General features: G+C 39.0%; 1 protein-coding gene across 3 annotated transcripts in view; it reads right to left on the reverse strand.

Annotated features, from left to right (window-relative positions):
• The window catches only part of LOC135248417 (growth arrest-specific protein 7-like), an 85,535-nt gene that overhangs the window by 61,264 nt on the left and 9,144 nt on the right, over nucleotides 1-15,127 (reverse strand). Inside the window, exon 1 of one of the 3 annotated variants that reach the window (XM_064323043.1) lies at nucleotides 14,051-14,070. The exons of the other annotated variants lie outside the window; for them this stretch is intronic. Coding sequence (XP_064179113.1) covers nucleotides 14,051-14,053 — 3 coding nt within the window. The 5' untranslated portion in view covers nucleotides 14,054-14,070. Of the gene's footprint in view, nucleotides 1-14,050; nucleotides 14,071-15,127 lie in introns of those variants that run through there. 3 annotated transcript variants of the gene reach the window in all.

Here is a 15,127-nt window from a genome sequence, read left to right on the forward strand (position 1 = left end):
GAAGGGATGCATGTAACTGTCTCAGTAGCATAGGGTGGTTATCACCTCAGCTGGCTTCTCTAGAAAAACAGCTGCATGTCATACACAATGCACATAAATAACATTTCAATGTTAGTGAGAAAATAATTGACCTAAAACCATACCTTTTGGGACCACACGTCCCTTTCCATCAATTTGAATATTCTTTATTTTTAACAAATAGAAAAATAGAAATGGTCATGTCAATAGAAATGATCATGTCAGATGTCAACCTTGCATCAAAATGTTTCATGACTTTTTCATACTCCTGAACAAAAAGGATAATGTAGTCATCTGGAAAGGTACAGTGCAGTCCGTAAGTATTTGGACAGTGACACAATATTTCTTATTCTTGCTAAAGCAAAGGCATCAATAATTTGGTATGCAGAACATTTTTAAGGAATTGTATTTTTACAGCTGTATAGTGCATACTTTGTTCATGTAACATTTTGAATGGAAAGATTTTTCATGACATTAAAAAACACCAATATCCCTCTTTAAAGGGATGTGTCCGAACTGAGCACACCTCTGCAAACTAGAAGGATCCTAAAGGCATGTAATGCAACTTAAAATATTATTATGATGAAATAACCTTAAGAGGATTTAAAAAACTGCTCTACAGGATACTACTGCAGTAAAAAGTCTGCAGACTAACTGTATGCAACCTACAGTTAAGTATAGATCACCAATTACTGTGCTGTTATTTTGTACTGCTCGCCTAACCTAACCCTTCAGTGTCAAGCCGTAGAGAAACAAAGTGCTGACAGACAATGCAGTTTTGTCAATCCCACCCAGGTGATGGGTCATCATTGGTTCATTAACCATGAAGTCGTAGATACCAAATTTCCTAGGGGTTCACATTTAAATCTTCCAGACTTTCACAGACACACAGACAGGCACAGCAGGGAAAGTTCAGAGCAGCCTGAACAACACAAAAGAATTCTGATGTAGCCTGAGGGTCATTCCATCACATCATGCAGCTCATTAAATAGTGACACGCATACAGTAGTCCTGGCTAATGGCTACTCATAATGCATATACCCCTTGCTGCAGTACTGTTAACAAACCAACCTGGCTGCCACTATACGGGGCTAATGGATACAAAAAAGGTTGTGGAATGGAAAGACTGGGTTTATCAGTTTGCAAGGATAAATACTTAATAACTGGTGCATTTATCTACATATCTCTTGTTGGATTTAGCTACTCAGCTACACTGTCTATGGTGAAGTTGAGCTACAATATCTGGAATGTGCAAATACATTTAAAGGAGAAAAATAAAATGCCCAGTACATTATGCTCCCAATTAATAGTTAATCACTGATGAGCCAGCCATGTAGAGAAATGGTTTTAAAAACCTTAGGAACTCAAGGCACGTAGTCCAACTAGGTGGCAAGATAGAATTTAGCAGATGTATTAGGCAGGTAGGTATGCCTAATACATCTTTAAGAGGTAACTAAGGAGGTTATAATAATGATGTAATTTTAACACAGAAATGTTTCTGAGATCAATTCTATCCACGAGTAAAAACCAGTTGTGAAGTCATCCCTTCCGGGTAATCTTAGGAATGTCATGGCCAGTCCAACTCAAATACAGCAGGTACAGCATGGGAGTCAGGAGCTTGCCAAAGATAGGAAGCCAGTCATTTGCCACACATACTGTACATACAGTCTACAAAAAGGGACCAATACAGGGCAGTGAATGTAAACAACTGTGAGAGGAAACTTGAATGATGAGAGCGACTTTGCTAAAACTTGCAAACCCCACATATGGCTATATTTTATAAAACATATTTAGCCAATTAGCAATAACAAAAAAAATCTTACCTAAGTAGTTGGCAAGTGCAAATGGCTGTGTGGTTTGCTGACCCAAGATGAATGAATCCAGTGTACTGTACACAGACCATTGGATTAACATTGAAGTATACTGTTGGTATGGAGCCAGGTCTGTACTAGGGCTGGGACCATTTACTTCAGTAAACAAGTAGGGGAGAGCAGGGAAATACTTGTTTTCATATTTGGCTCAATTCCAAAAATATTACTAGAGCTAGATTAATCATTTTTTATTACAAACAATCTACATCCCTTGGCTATTATTACACATCATAATGAAATTTCTGGGACATACCATTCACTAGCAATCTGAACTAAAGATATATGTATGATGCTTGTTATCATATTATTAACTACATGCCTATACCAGGCTTGGGTGACACAACCCCAAAACCAGTGTGCCAACCAACCCCACTCAAATTGGGACCCTGTGATAATATTATGTTACCCAGCTATCATCACTCATTACAGACTTTCAAATCTTTCCTCTACGAACCACTCGGTCCCTGCCCATTTTCCACCGTGGTCAGAAAGCGCATCTCTTCAGACTGTACCTGGATTAACTCCATCACTGCTCTACAGAGTAGTCCCAATCTAGGATCACACTTATCATATTTATCCTTTTATCGTGATCCTCTAGCACTTTCATATTACTTGTATCTTCAACCAGTACTTATTAGGGGTCCAAGCAGCGAAGCTGGTGGAACCCTATTGTATCTGTTAGGATTATTATTATTAGGGGTCCAAGCAGTGAAGCTGGTGGAACCCTATTGTATCTGTTAGAATTATTAGGGGTCCAAGCAACGAAGCTGGTGGAACCCTATTGTATTTGATAGGATTATTATTATTCTTATTTTTCTCCGCTAAAAGTGTCTGAGACTCAGCAACCATAAGTCCTAGAGCAACCAAATTTGTTAGGTGGGTTCCTATGGCCCCCCACTACTCAGGCACTACAAATCACCTATGTCGGCCAGATGGTGGCGCTATAACAAAGGGTCATGCGTAAAAGGCCATAACTCCCACACCATGAGTTAGATCAACACAAAACTTCATTGACCTATGCATCTGAACGTGCTCTACAACTTTGTTATTGGGACCACCTATGTTCGCCATATTGTTTGCCCGCCATTTTGACTTTTTCGTTGGGGCGTGGAAGCTTTCTCCGCTAAAATGTCTGAGGCTCAGCAACCATAAGTCCTACAGCAACCAAAAATGGTAGGTGGGTTCCTATGCCCCCCCACTACTCAGGCACTACAAATCACCTATGTCGGCCAGATGGTGGCGCTATAACAAAGGGTCATGCGTAAAAAGCCATAACTCCCACACCATAAGTTAGATCAACACAAATTTTAATTTTTTAAATATATTTAATATATTTTTCTATTGTTTAGTGTTGTAACACTGTAGGCCTATGCTTATTAATATGTTGAAGAGGCTTCAACTTAAAAGTTGTTAATAAACCAGGTTGTTAATAAACCATGAATTCGAAAATGAGGTCAACCCTTGTGGACATTACGTTTCTGATCTATTAAGGTAATTTCAGTATCGTTAGGTACCGAGTATCGAATCAGCATTGTTTAAGTTTCAAGTATCATTTCAGTATTGAGTATCGTGATACTAAACCTGGAATCAGTATGAAAGTCAAAATTTTGGTATCGTGACAACACTAGTGTGACGCCTTTTTTAGTTGCGGCGCAGAAACACTGCAGCTGTACATACACGTCGGGCCATCTAAGTGTTACGACATGCCATCTAAGTGTTACAACATAGTAAAGGCCTTTACGGGAAGCGGCCAGGACACATCCATGGTGATGCAACTAAGTCATCAGACAGAATGTCTTAGCACAAATTTGGCCATAAGTCATCAATATTTTACTACATCAGACACATATTCTAATCCATTGCTCATCATGATATTCAGTAGATATGTTGGGTGAAGGTATATGATCATGAGGACAAAGCCATTTTAAAATCGCTCCATAGGGGGCACGATAGTGCCAATGGTTGGACCCCTCCCAACGCCGCTTGCGGCTTTAATTTTGCAGTTGGATCCGTATCTTGATGTTGTAGGTCTATCATACTGCATCTTGTCGTCACGTCTCATTCTAGTGTGACTTGTCATAACTTTCTGACCTAGCCTATGCTTACTGTGTGAACTGGACTTGATGTTCATGGCCATAGATAACAGTTACATAATGAGTATTGTACCTTATCGGGTCTGGGTTTTGTAGTTTCCCAGTGACCTTCGGTATGTACTTATTGTACGTCACTTTGGTTAAAAGTGTCTGCCAAATAAATGTAATGCAATGTAACATCAAAATGTAGCAGATTCATATCTCTGCTAACTGGAAGTAAAACATTTCCAATATTTCTAACACGGTTTTATGATACATTTAGTGTGAAGACCTTGTTTTTTTTTTGGTAACTTTTGATACTACGCAACTGAAATGTCTTCCTCACAAAATTTTTCACGTTTTAACATGATACATAACTGCAGTTCAAGAAAACAATCATTTTGACATTTATATTTGACATTTTATAGTCTGTGACTGTCAGAGGACCAGAAAATATTGTGTGTGTAAATTCGTATTTTTCTAGTTGTGTTACAGAAAAGACTCACATCTTCAGAACATGACTTGTGCCTTGTGGTTATTTATCCATATAGCAGAAGTGCAAAAGGGTACACCAAACTAAATGCAACAACCTGAGCAATCCCCATACTGTACTAAGCAATATTTTTGCTTATGGGTATTTGGAGCAAGGATAAGCACAAAACAAGGACAAATACACTGTTCACCCTACGCATTTATATTTTATGACTTAGAAGTGTATACAGTATATATAGAACATGAACATCACATGCATATGAATGATACATTCAAGTACGCAATATATGAACAAGAACTGAGGATCAGCTGTAGTTTTTCTTTCCTTTTCTCTTACTGGTGCAAGTTTATTGGAAAGATATGTTCATACATACAGGAACAAGGATGTAATGAGTAACCAGTAATGAGGGGAAGAGAATCATTGCCCCATGCCGTATTATTGCACATATCCGTTTTTAAATTGATCATTTGTTCATTTTCTGTGTTCATATTAAAGTAATTCAGTTGCCTTTTGGGTGATTATTTTATTGCTTGTCTGTGCTACTCATTAAAATCCATGTATCCCTTTTACTGCCTTTCAGTGGCTCTCCAGGAGCTCAGTCTGCTGATCACTGTGGACAAAACAACTTGGATTAATGTGATTCTTTTTTTTTTTAACTAAGTTGCACATGCACTATAGGCTACTTAACTAATTTTTTAAACCTGAAATGGCCTGATCACTGCTTGTTCTTTACCCTAATATACTGTATCAGTTTATTGTATTGACTCCACTTCCTGAATTTGTATTCTTATTATTGTATTGATCAGCACTATTCAAATTTATCATTTCATTGAAAATTACTTTTGTTCATTTTCTTCTTCCGTCTTACCTTTTACTCTTTGCACTGTTTGTCTAGTGTAGCTCACGAGTGGTGGAACCTTCCATATTATGTTAAAACTGCAGGGTGCACCTTTTCACCGTTGTGGCAACGGATGCAAATTGCAGCCACATTCAAATGAAAATCAGAATACAACAGGCATGACTGACATATTGGGGAAAGAGTGAAGGACATATGCAGATTATGCACATTAACCTGTCAGAGTGTATCTTCCTGAAGTTGCCAGGAAGAAAGCAATGGATTTAGAAAATATATATACCAATTGCTGCACAATTTAATATGCTACCTGAATAACTTTGCATCTATGGATGTGGATGAGGTATTAACCGCATGGCTAGATAACTAGCTGACAACCGAGAACCACAGCTAAATAAACTATATTGTTTTACTACCTAGCAGGTAATTTACCCTACCTGCAACCAATACCTAATCTCATCCAAAAATAAATTTTAAATTTATTTTTCATCTACATTTCTAGCAACAAATTTTAAACAAACAGAATACACTGATATTTAGCTCTCAAGTAGACACATGACCAGCTTGGAGCTTTCTTTCAATCCCTTTAGCTCCCTAAGTTCTTGCCATCTTCATACCAATGTTGACTCTTGTCTTGAAATGCACTCTGTCTGATGGCCTTTCATTACTTCTGATTGGCAGTGACATTGTGATCCTACTATACCACATTAGGGCCAGCACAATTTTAGATGCTTTGGGCACACACCCAAATTACTCACTCACAATGATTTAATTTTGTTTGTCAACAATGAATAGGCCTGTACAGGGCAAATAAAAATGTGAATTTACAGGACATGAACACAATCAGTTTGCTGCTGAATTTCTCAATTTCTCTCATGGAATCACATTCTCGGTTAGCTGCAGATTTATCATGGTCATTTAGCATTATTAGACTGAATGAAGTTGTATACTCCAGCTTTCATAAGGTCTTAAAATGTTAATGACAATATAAATAAAAAGCCTTTTTTAGTTAATAGCACTGTCAACAATTTTCACCCTACTGAATAATTAATTCACAATCCCCTCTACTGCACTGACTGCAGTATATTTGATCCTTATCCTCAATAAAATATTAGTATGGTAAAACTACGGCCGCTTCATTACAAACTAGAGACTGATTTATGGTTTTAACATTAGATGAGTTTATTTAACAATGTCATTCTGCCACTGAATATTTGTGAATCTTTTAGCAGTGGCTAAATGCAGCATCATTAAATTCTAAGTAGTTTTAAATTATCAAATCTAAGAACCTGAGGCCTCCTGTTTTGATGTGAATCACAATTAATCCTTTATAGGAACTGTTATTTATTGCCAGACCCAGTGAGATATGGATGAGATGCATTGCGATTTGTCTGCTCCATCTCACTGATTGTAAATTAGTGGCAGTGTTGTTAACCAGTTCCTGCATACTGCGGGGGGAGTGATGCAGACAAATGTGTTTGAGTGGAAGCTTGTTTAAGGGTCCTGGTCCAGTGGCCCTCTGTAAACTGTGTGCCCACGCCTGAATGACTCACTCTCTCGAGCTGGCTGAATCATTTCTGACTTGACCCATAGAAGTGTGAGCCTAGTCTGTCCTCCAATAACCCATTGCATCTGGAAGTATTAGAACAAGGTCCTAGGGACCAGGGGCTCAGAGTCCCATTATTCCTTTTATAACAAACTAATACAGAAAGGGCCACCTGTGGCTGTTCTTTAGAAGACTAGGGTATGAGAAAATAAAATGGGACATAAAGTAATTCATCTACTTTTTAAGGCTAATATTGCCTTGTTAATATATGCCTGGTACAGTGGCCTAGGCAGTACTTTTCCTGGGGTTCACTTACTTCGAGCAGCCCTTTATTGGGAATTACAATTGTAATTTTAGGATGCACTATCACGACTGGACACCTGTGAATGTGTTTTAAAACGCATCGCCATGTTTTCATGTTTTCAGTGTATGGCCTGGACACATTAAAACTTGCCCTTAAAGTAGCAATCTCGAAGATTTACATTTCGTTCTCTTTGGCAGTACCAATGGCGAGAAGCGGTAATTGCAGGTGTGTTTTTGGACCTCACTTCCCAACTTCCAAACAGTGTCGCCTGTGTGTGACGTCAGTCAGTTGGCACCTGGACCACGGTAAATATAACACTTACAATTTACTGAATTAAAAATGGTTGTTATAAAAGTAACGTTATGTACTTTGTCATTGTCTAACATTAGGCTAACTTAAGCTGTCTTTACACTGCCATGCCGGGTTAAAACGCTGTAGCAGACCTGGGGTAGAATTAGTGATAATCAATTTCCACAGACGTTCTTTGTCCACCTTTTGCCCGGTATGAACATCTTTACACTGCAGAGAAGAATCCGCGGGATTCACTGTGGCTCGAGCAATTATGTATCTTGTGCACAATAAACACTGTCTTTCTCGTGAATGATTGTTGTGTGATATTTTTGAAACAACTGCCTTGCAAAATGTTACCCCTGGTGTTTCTGGTTTTGCTAGCTAAATTGTTCGAGAATAAAGCTGAGCTGGGTGTTAAATTAGCAACCAGAACAAGAAGAATAAAACAAAAACAAAGGCGATTTCATCAAAAAAAGTTGCATCCAGTCTGTTCAGTGCCAGTGGTGACTAGACTGTAACAAGTCGGTTCGATTCGTAGGACACTGCGTGCGCATACTTAGAATTGCTTCAGTTATACAGCGTTAATGGAACATGTAATGCTATTAAAAATTTGTTAAGTTGATAGAGCCTATGCCTGTAATGTAAGTATATGTCTGTAAAATTGATCTGACGGGCCTTTTAGCTTCATTTGAGGCGTTCGGTCGTACGCGAGTTAGCTACCATTTTTTCTAATTGTTAGCTGACATTAGATTATGTTAATTACATTAGCTAGCTGGCTAACACAACGTTACCTGATATGAGAGATGGTTACTGTGCACAACGTTGTCTAAACTAATGTTGCCTTTCTTGACATGGTCCGGTAGCTAGCGTTAGCTGTGCAAATAGCTATGTCATTTAGTAACGTTACATTGTCATCAAATGTAATATGAAATCTACATCAACAAATAATGTGACCTCTCATGTTACACAAAAAACTTTTTATGGTTCCATAACGCTAGCAGACACCGGAAAAAAACAGTAGCCTACGCCGCTCATACTCACAAGTGAGTTGAAGAGCGAGCCTGTTGCGTTAGCTTTGCCTACCCTCTCTGGCGGACCAACCACTGATGGGTGATGGAAAACGCGTCACTAACTGTGCGCCGCTTGTGATTTTTTCCCAGGAATGTCGCCACAGACACCCAGTTCTTTAATCATTAATTATAATAATAATAACAATATAAATTAATATAATAATAGGCTCAATCACCATTGTGTTACCTAATTCAGCGATATATAGTGCCTTAACAGACATTAATTTTAATGAAAATTCTCGAGATTGCCACTTTAGCATTAGTTCACAATAAAACCCTTTATTTTTGTCCTCCCAAACAGTTCAACTAGCTCAGCAAATACCAGAAGTCATGCAATATCTACAATGAAAAAAGTAGCCTATCACTGAGTAGTAGTCTAAATGAAATATGCCTATTGATGACTCTGCGATTATATCCATAAACACCATTTGCTATGCACATCTACCAAGATATGGTTTACTCACACATTGTGCACAGATATATTATGCATTTGTAAACATATTTATTCATGTCCTAACTGATAAAATGGAGAGAAATGTATACGCTGCCAAAAACGTAAGTACTTCAAGATATGAAGAACTGAAGCCTTTTCTAAGATGTAAGCACAAAAAGGATTTAGGAAGAGCAGTAAGAACAACTACAGGAACAACACATGAGCAGCCATAGCAAAAGTACATCAAGTTCACAGCAGCAAACACTGAGTGCTTGACACTACTCCACCACACTATGTTAGATTTCACTCCAGAGCAAGGAACCTGTGGGTCAGTCTATCCACCACTGGGTTTGGGGGAGGGAGGCAATGAGGAACAGAAGTGAGTTTGGGGACATACCTTTGGCAAGCCATAGCGGCAGTGTTTTTTCCACATAAATAATCATTCATTTGCTTTTACACAGGACTCCAGCCAACTCACTTTCCTGTTTGAATCTAATGTTTTAACATGTTACACTGTTGTCTATACTGCCAAAATCAGCTCAGTCCTTTTAAACAGAGCTTGCAACATACATATATATTTAAGAAGTGATAAATTAGTGAGATAAACAGAATAATGTGAAAAACACAGCTTGTGGACTCCTGAATGGATCAGTCAGGTAAGGCATTCACAACGAGCACATTCTGAGAAATACAGCTCTAAGTCTGAGCCACAACTATGTTGTTATCTAACTATCTGGGAGCCCACAGTGGAGGGACATAGCTGGCCAAGATTCATTGTGGGTACCACAACATTAGTGTCTCTTGATGATGTGCCTGGTGCCCACAGGCAACCATTTTGTCATCAGTATTTTTTTTGGAAAATTATTTTATTCTGTTTACCTCAATGTCCCAAAAAAGAGAGGGATACCATTAACAAATTACCTTTCTTAGAAGCTGAAAATATTCCCAAGCCAAGAACTAATTAAGCATGTGACTCTTTCAACATTATTATTGGGGACCAAAAAAGGTAAATGAGTACGGCACACTGTGTCTTTGCTTTAAAAATTACACCTTGTCAGCAGATTCTTAGCAGCAGAACAGAGGTGTCACTGAGGAAGTATCTGTTTCCTATTATTCAGTAATAAATTTAATTACACCCCATTCATCACCAACACACTGTCAAAACCTAGGGCAGCACTTGTTTGGTAAAATTTGCTGTGAAATCTCTTGTTATTCTATTTGTTGTTGGTGTTGCTTGCCATACAATATTGTTTTCTCTCCTTCTTTTGTATGCTTATTTCAGCGTTATTGTGATTAGACAGGACAGAGAATGTTTTGATGGGACCTGCAGCCATTTCAATGTCTGAAATGGATCTTTGCACACTCACTAAGTAACAGTTGTTGCCCTTTTGAACATAAAGAGAACATATGGTCCCTAATGACAGAGTGACAGCATTCTCGATTAAATGCACAGAGTTAATTATTGTTTTAAACCACAGTGAAACAGCTGAATCAGTGCTCTACTCATCTATGCTGTTGTTAATTGAAGACACATTAATTAAAGGGAGATTACTGTGTTTACCAAATGTGCCTGTTTTTCTGCTGCAGCTATGGCACAGGCCCTAAACTATTTTAGACTTCAAGACATTCTTTTCTCAGTCAACTTTGGGGGAGTTGGGCATTCTACATTCAAATGTTAAAATGAATGTCTTTGCTATACAATATAGCTATACTATATAAATTTACCAAGCATAACTATTAAGACATACATTTTAAATTCCAAATCAAATTTATTGGTCAACTTCAATAATCAATTGCACATAATTTATTGGACAACTGTATTTATGATTCATTTACAACAATAAAATACCACTATATACCAAGGACGAACATATTCAATTTCAGGGTCATCATGATGCAAATTCCAGTTCAAATTTGGCAAGAATTCCCCCAAAAATGCACAAGCTAAAAACATCATTTAAATGCTTAATTTGTGTCACAAAGAGACTCACGGGGGAGTTTACAGTGTTTACGCAATTAGGGACAAATAAGTTACTCCAGCAGTCCATCCATGTTTGAGTTGATTGACAATTATCAAGGCAGGGTATTTGTCACAGAATTCACGGGTGTCAAGGATTTTCCTGTTGTTTTGGCTGTTCCATGACTTTCCCCATTTATTTATTTATTTATTTATTTATTTATTTATTTACCATTTCCATGATTTCCTCCATTTTTAGTGTTTTCCGTGATGTTTTGCAGTTTTGGATGTTACCCTTAACGTAGCCTACGGTGTTATTTGTATAGGTGTATGCATTTTAACAATACTGCCAAACCCTGGGTGAAACAAAGTGCACAAATTATACATATGCTGGAATTCACTGGGGTCAAGATTCCCATCCTTATCAGCTGTGTCAATCAGATGTTTGACAGCCCGTCAACAATGTTGATGCCCAGTGCTCCTTGCCATGTGACAGTAAAGCCGCGTTTCCACCAAAAGGAACTACTTTTCAAGGAACTAAAAGGTTCTTTCAGCCCATTGTTGTCTGCGTTTCCACCGCGGTCTAAAGTCCCGCGAAGATTAGACAAATTAGCCCACTGACGTATGAAAAAGCGACATTGTCGTCCGTCCATCTGTCCTATGATTTCTTCTGTAACCCCATACTACCACCGAAGTAGCCTACATTATTTTCTAATAACCGGGACAGCGCGGAGGGGTTTATTCCACTTATATACAACGGGTTACCAACAATGACTATATATGGTTACTTTTGTATTTTTATCGATTTAATCACCTGAAATTGAAATATTCTTCCGCAGCCGTTTGGGCATATTTTACCATTGTCAAGCAAAACTGTCGTTGGTAGTTGAACTTGGACCGTTGTTATGCAACAAATAGGATACAACAGGCTAATAGTCAGATTGTAACTGTTTTATATATCCTCTCAAACACATTCATTATGTTTTTATGCGAACATTCACTTTCATGTCTTGACATCCGAGAATGCATTCACATTCCACAAATAACTGGAAACAACAGCAGAAAACATGCACACGTTGTAAACAATTTGCTGTTGAATTGATTACTTTCTCATCGTCAATTCCATATAGGCTAATCGCAAAATGACAAGAATAGAACGAAAACTCGGGCTTGCGTGAAAATTTAAATTAGCAGTGGTACAGCCACCGTTTGCTTTCCTTCAAAGTTACTGCTAGCCGAGTAGTGAAGTGTGCCCTCCAGATGCGAACCATGCACCATAAATTAGTCCATATTCTTCCTGGTCTTTTTGTGGAATTGAAGAATGGCAGAATAAAATTACGGCAGTCTGAAAAAGCAAAAGGGACGATTACTAGAATTAACCTGTTATTTTACCCTGACAAAAAGTGTGGAAGGTGATTTCCAGTTTGCTTTTACTGTATCACCAATGTAAATTACGCAGAACTACCGCATACCTCACATAACTGTATCAAACGTTTTGAGTCAATTACAACGGGCTAACAAAGAAAATCCGGATTAAACCATTTGAATGTTTTGGTACGTAATATGCTGTCCCAGCATGAATACTTAGCATCTTATAAAACGAATACTAAAGCAAGAAAAGAACAGAAGAGCACATGTTATAATTAGTGACAGAGTGTAGCACAGTGGGTAAGGAACTGGGCTTGTAACCGAAAGGTCGCAGGTTCGATTCCTGGGTAGGACACTGCCATTGTACCCTTGAGCAAGGTACTTAACCGAAATTGCTTCAGTATGTATCCAGCTGTATAAATGGATACATTGTAAAAATGCTATGTAAAAGTTGTGTAAGTCGCTCTGGATAAGAGCGTCTGCTAAATGCCTGTAATGTAATGTAATGTAACGTTGGCAGGCTATAACCAAAAGTAGGCTACTGCACCGCATAACATACAAGTTTGATTTCAAGTTATTATGAAAATAAATCGGCTGCAGATTTTTAAAAATAAAACACTGCAAGTAGTCGACCAATCAGAAATTTTCAGCGCTTGCGCCACACCCCAAAGGTTCCGGTACTTTTGGAAAGTACTACCCCCCGAGCAGGGACTTTTTTGGGGGTAAAATAAAGTCCCCGGAACTTAATTTAAACCCTAGTTCCTGCGGTTGAAACGCACTGAGTTCCTCAAAAGGTTCCTAGTTCCGGGGTAAAGTTCCTGCGGTGGAAACGCGGCTTAACATGCAGTGGCAAAAGGCGCTCCATCAAAAACCAAACCTAGCAATGTACATGTTGAATACCAACACTATGAAAGCACCTTTTTGCAATAAAGGTAGGCCAGAAAATAAGTTTATCTTGTATATATGAGTTATTATCTCGTATGTATTTTAATACTATTTCAATTTTAGTGTTTGTGTTTGATTAGGCCAGACAGTTTTTGTGATGAAAGATATTTTATTTTTTTAAAGATAAGTTTATGAAAACCTGCTGGCTTTACAATGGCTAATACAGAGGCATTGACATGTTTGTGCAAGAAAGTAGTACATGGAACTTCAAAGCAGCTTGTAAGCAATATTATGCCACCAGATTTTACGTGTAACTGATAATTGTTTGGTTAAACACTGTGCTGAGGTGCATGAATAAGCCCCCACGGTTGAATCCAGACTGTGCCAGTGCCGACTGCAGCCAGTAGCTCCACAGGGCAATGTACCTATTGTGTTGCCTAAGGTATGGGAGGGTTCAGTCGGTTAGAGGTCAATGTTTCATCACTCTTTAGCAACACCCGCTGGTTGATTTGGCACCCGAGGACTGCGTGTCAAATGTGAAAGAGGTCTTCCTCTGACTTTGCTCTGTTCTAGCTTAGCAGTAGTCTGCAGCATGTAAAGAAACAGCTGGCAACACTATGTGCTTCAGAGGAGACCACAAACCATGAGCAGAGTCAAGCCAAGGGATCAGATCCAGATACTCCCAGATTCCTAGAATTTCAAGAGCCTGTCTTGAGGCTTGTGAGGCTAAATTAGATGAGTCATTTCCCAGCTGAAAGTGCAGTCAGATAATATGCTTACCCTATCCAAAGAATATATTAAAAATAGTAATAATTGGCATGCAGATGTTTGCCTACCCTCTCAAAGCAGTGACATAAAAGAACTGTGCAAATTAGCATCAGGTTCTTACCATGCTGCCAGACCACTTAGATTCAAGGGGAGAACTCAGAAGCCAGCTGCTTTAGCAAAAGAGTGAGAATGGAGGAGAGAATTACGAAGTCACTGCAATCATCCAGCAAGGGACAAGCTTTCTTAGAGTGTGAGAAAAACTGCAAGCAGGAAGCATTTGTCACATTCCATTTTAAGGAACCAATTACAAACCAAAAAGACAAAAAAACAGGGTCAAGTTTAAGGCCTTGGAAAGAATTAGAAGAGTGGTCATGCTATTCCAGGCTACTCCCCCCATTTCTTTTTTTTCTCTCTCAAAAAAAGGCCAGTGAGAAAAACATGCTCTCATTGGCATGTTGTGGTTCCCTGTCTTTCTTTGGAAGTTTTTAAAATGTCTGTTTTTGCTTCCCCAGATGTGGGGGTCATCAGCCACATTCCCAGATGTAAAGAAGTCCCTTTCTCATGGATTCTGAGGCACATAATGGCCTAGACTGTGAGCTTGTGAGGATACTCTCCAAGGCAACAAAGCCTCTTCTGTTTTGCCTGTAGCCCCTCCAGTTTGTGTTAATTGCATTGACCTTGTCTGTCTTCCAGCCCTTCTGCACGCTTCCCTCATTAACACCAGCACACAGTACATGCTATATATGTTGTGACTCCAGGATATTGTCTGACCCTAGTGTGTCTAGTTCGTCTATCAGACACATGTTAAACAAGAGGAAAAAAAGCTGGGCAGGAAGCAGCCATATCGCTTCAGAATGGACCCCATAGTCTAGACACTGGAGCTTTGAGCCAGAGCTCGGCCGACTATGTCAGGGAGTACGCAACATTGGGGCACATTGGCTTTCTCTCACCAGAGGTAGGATGGAGTTAAGTCAGCCAGGATACCTTGGGTTACTGCTGCAATAGTTTCTCCCAATGTCACGCCCACAGGCTACAAGCTTCTGTCAGTGAGAAACACCCTTCTCCTCCAATCTGTGCTAACTATCCTGTCATGCTGTGTGGCCTGTATCATAAAAAAGAGTCAACAGTGAGTGCTTTGGGGGAGGACACACTCAGGGGGAGCGCTTGCACGGGTGCCAGTGGTACAGTGATAATCAAA

The sequence above is a fragment of the Anguilla rostrata genome, chromosome 2 (assembly GCF_018555375.3).
Source record: "Anguilla rostrata isolate EN2019 chromosome 2, ASM1855537v3, whole genome shotgun sequence".
In the NCBI taxonomy this organism is placed as follows: Eukaryota; Metazoa; Chordata; class Actinopteri; order Anguilliformes; family Anguillidae; genus Anguilla; species Anguilla rostrata.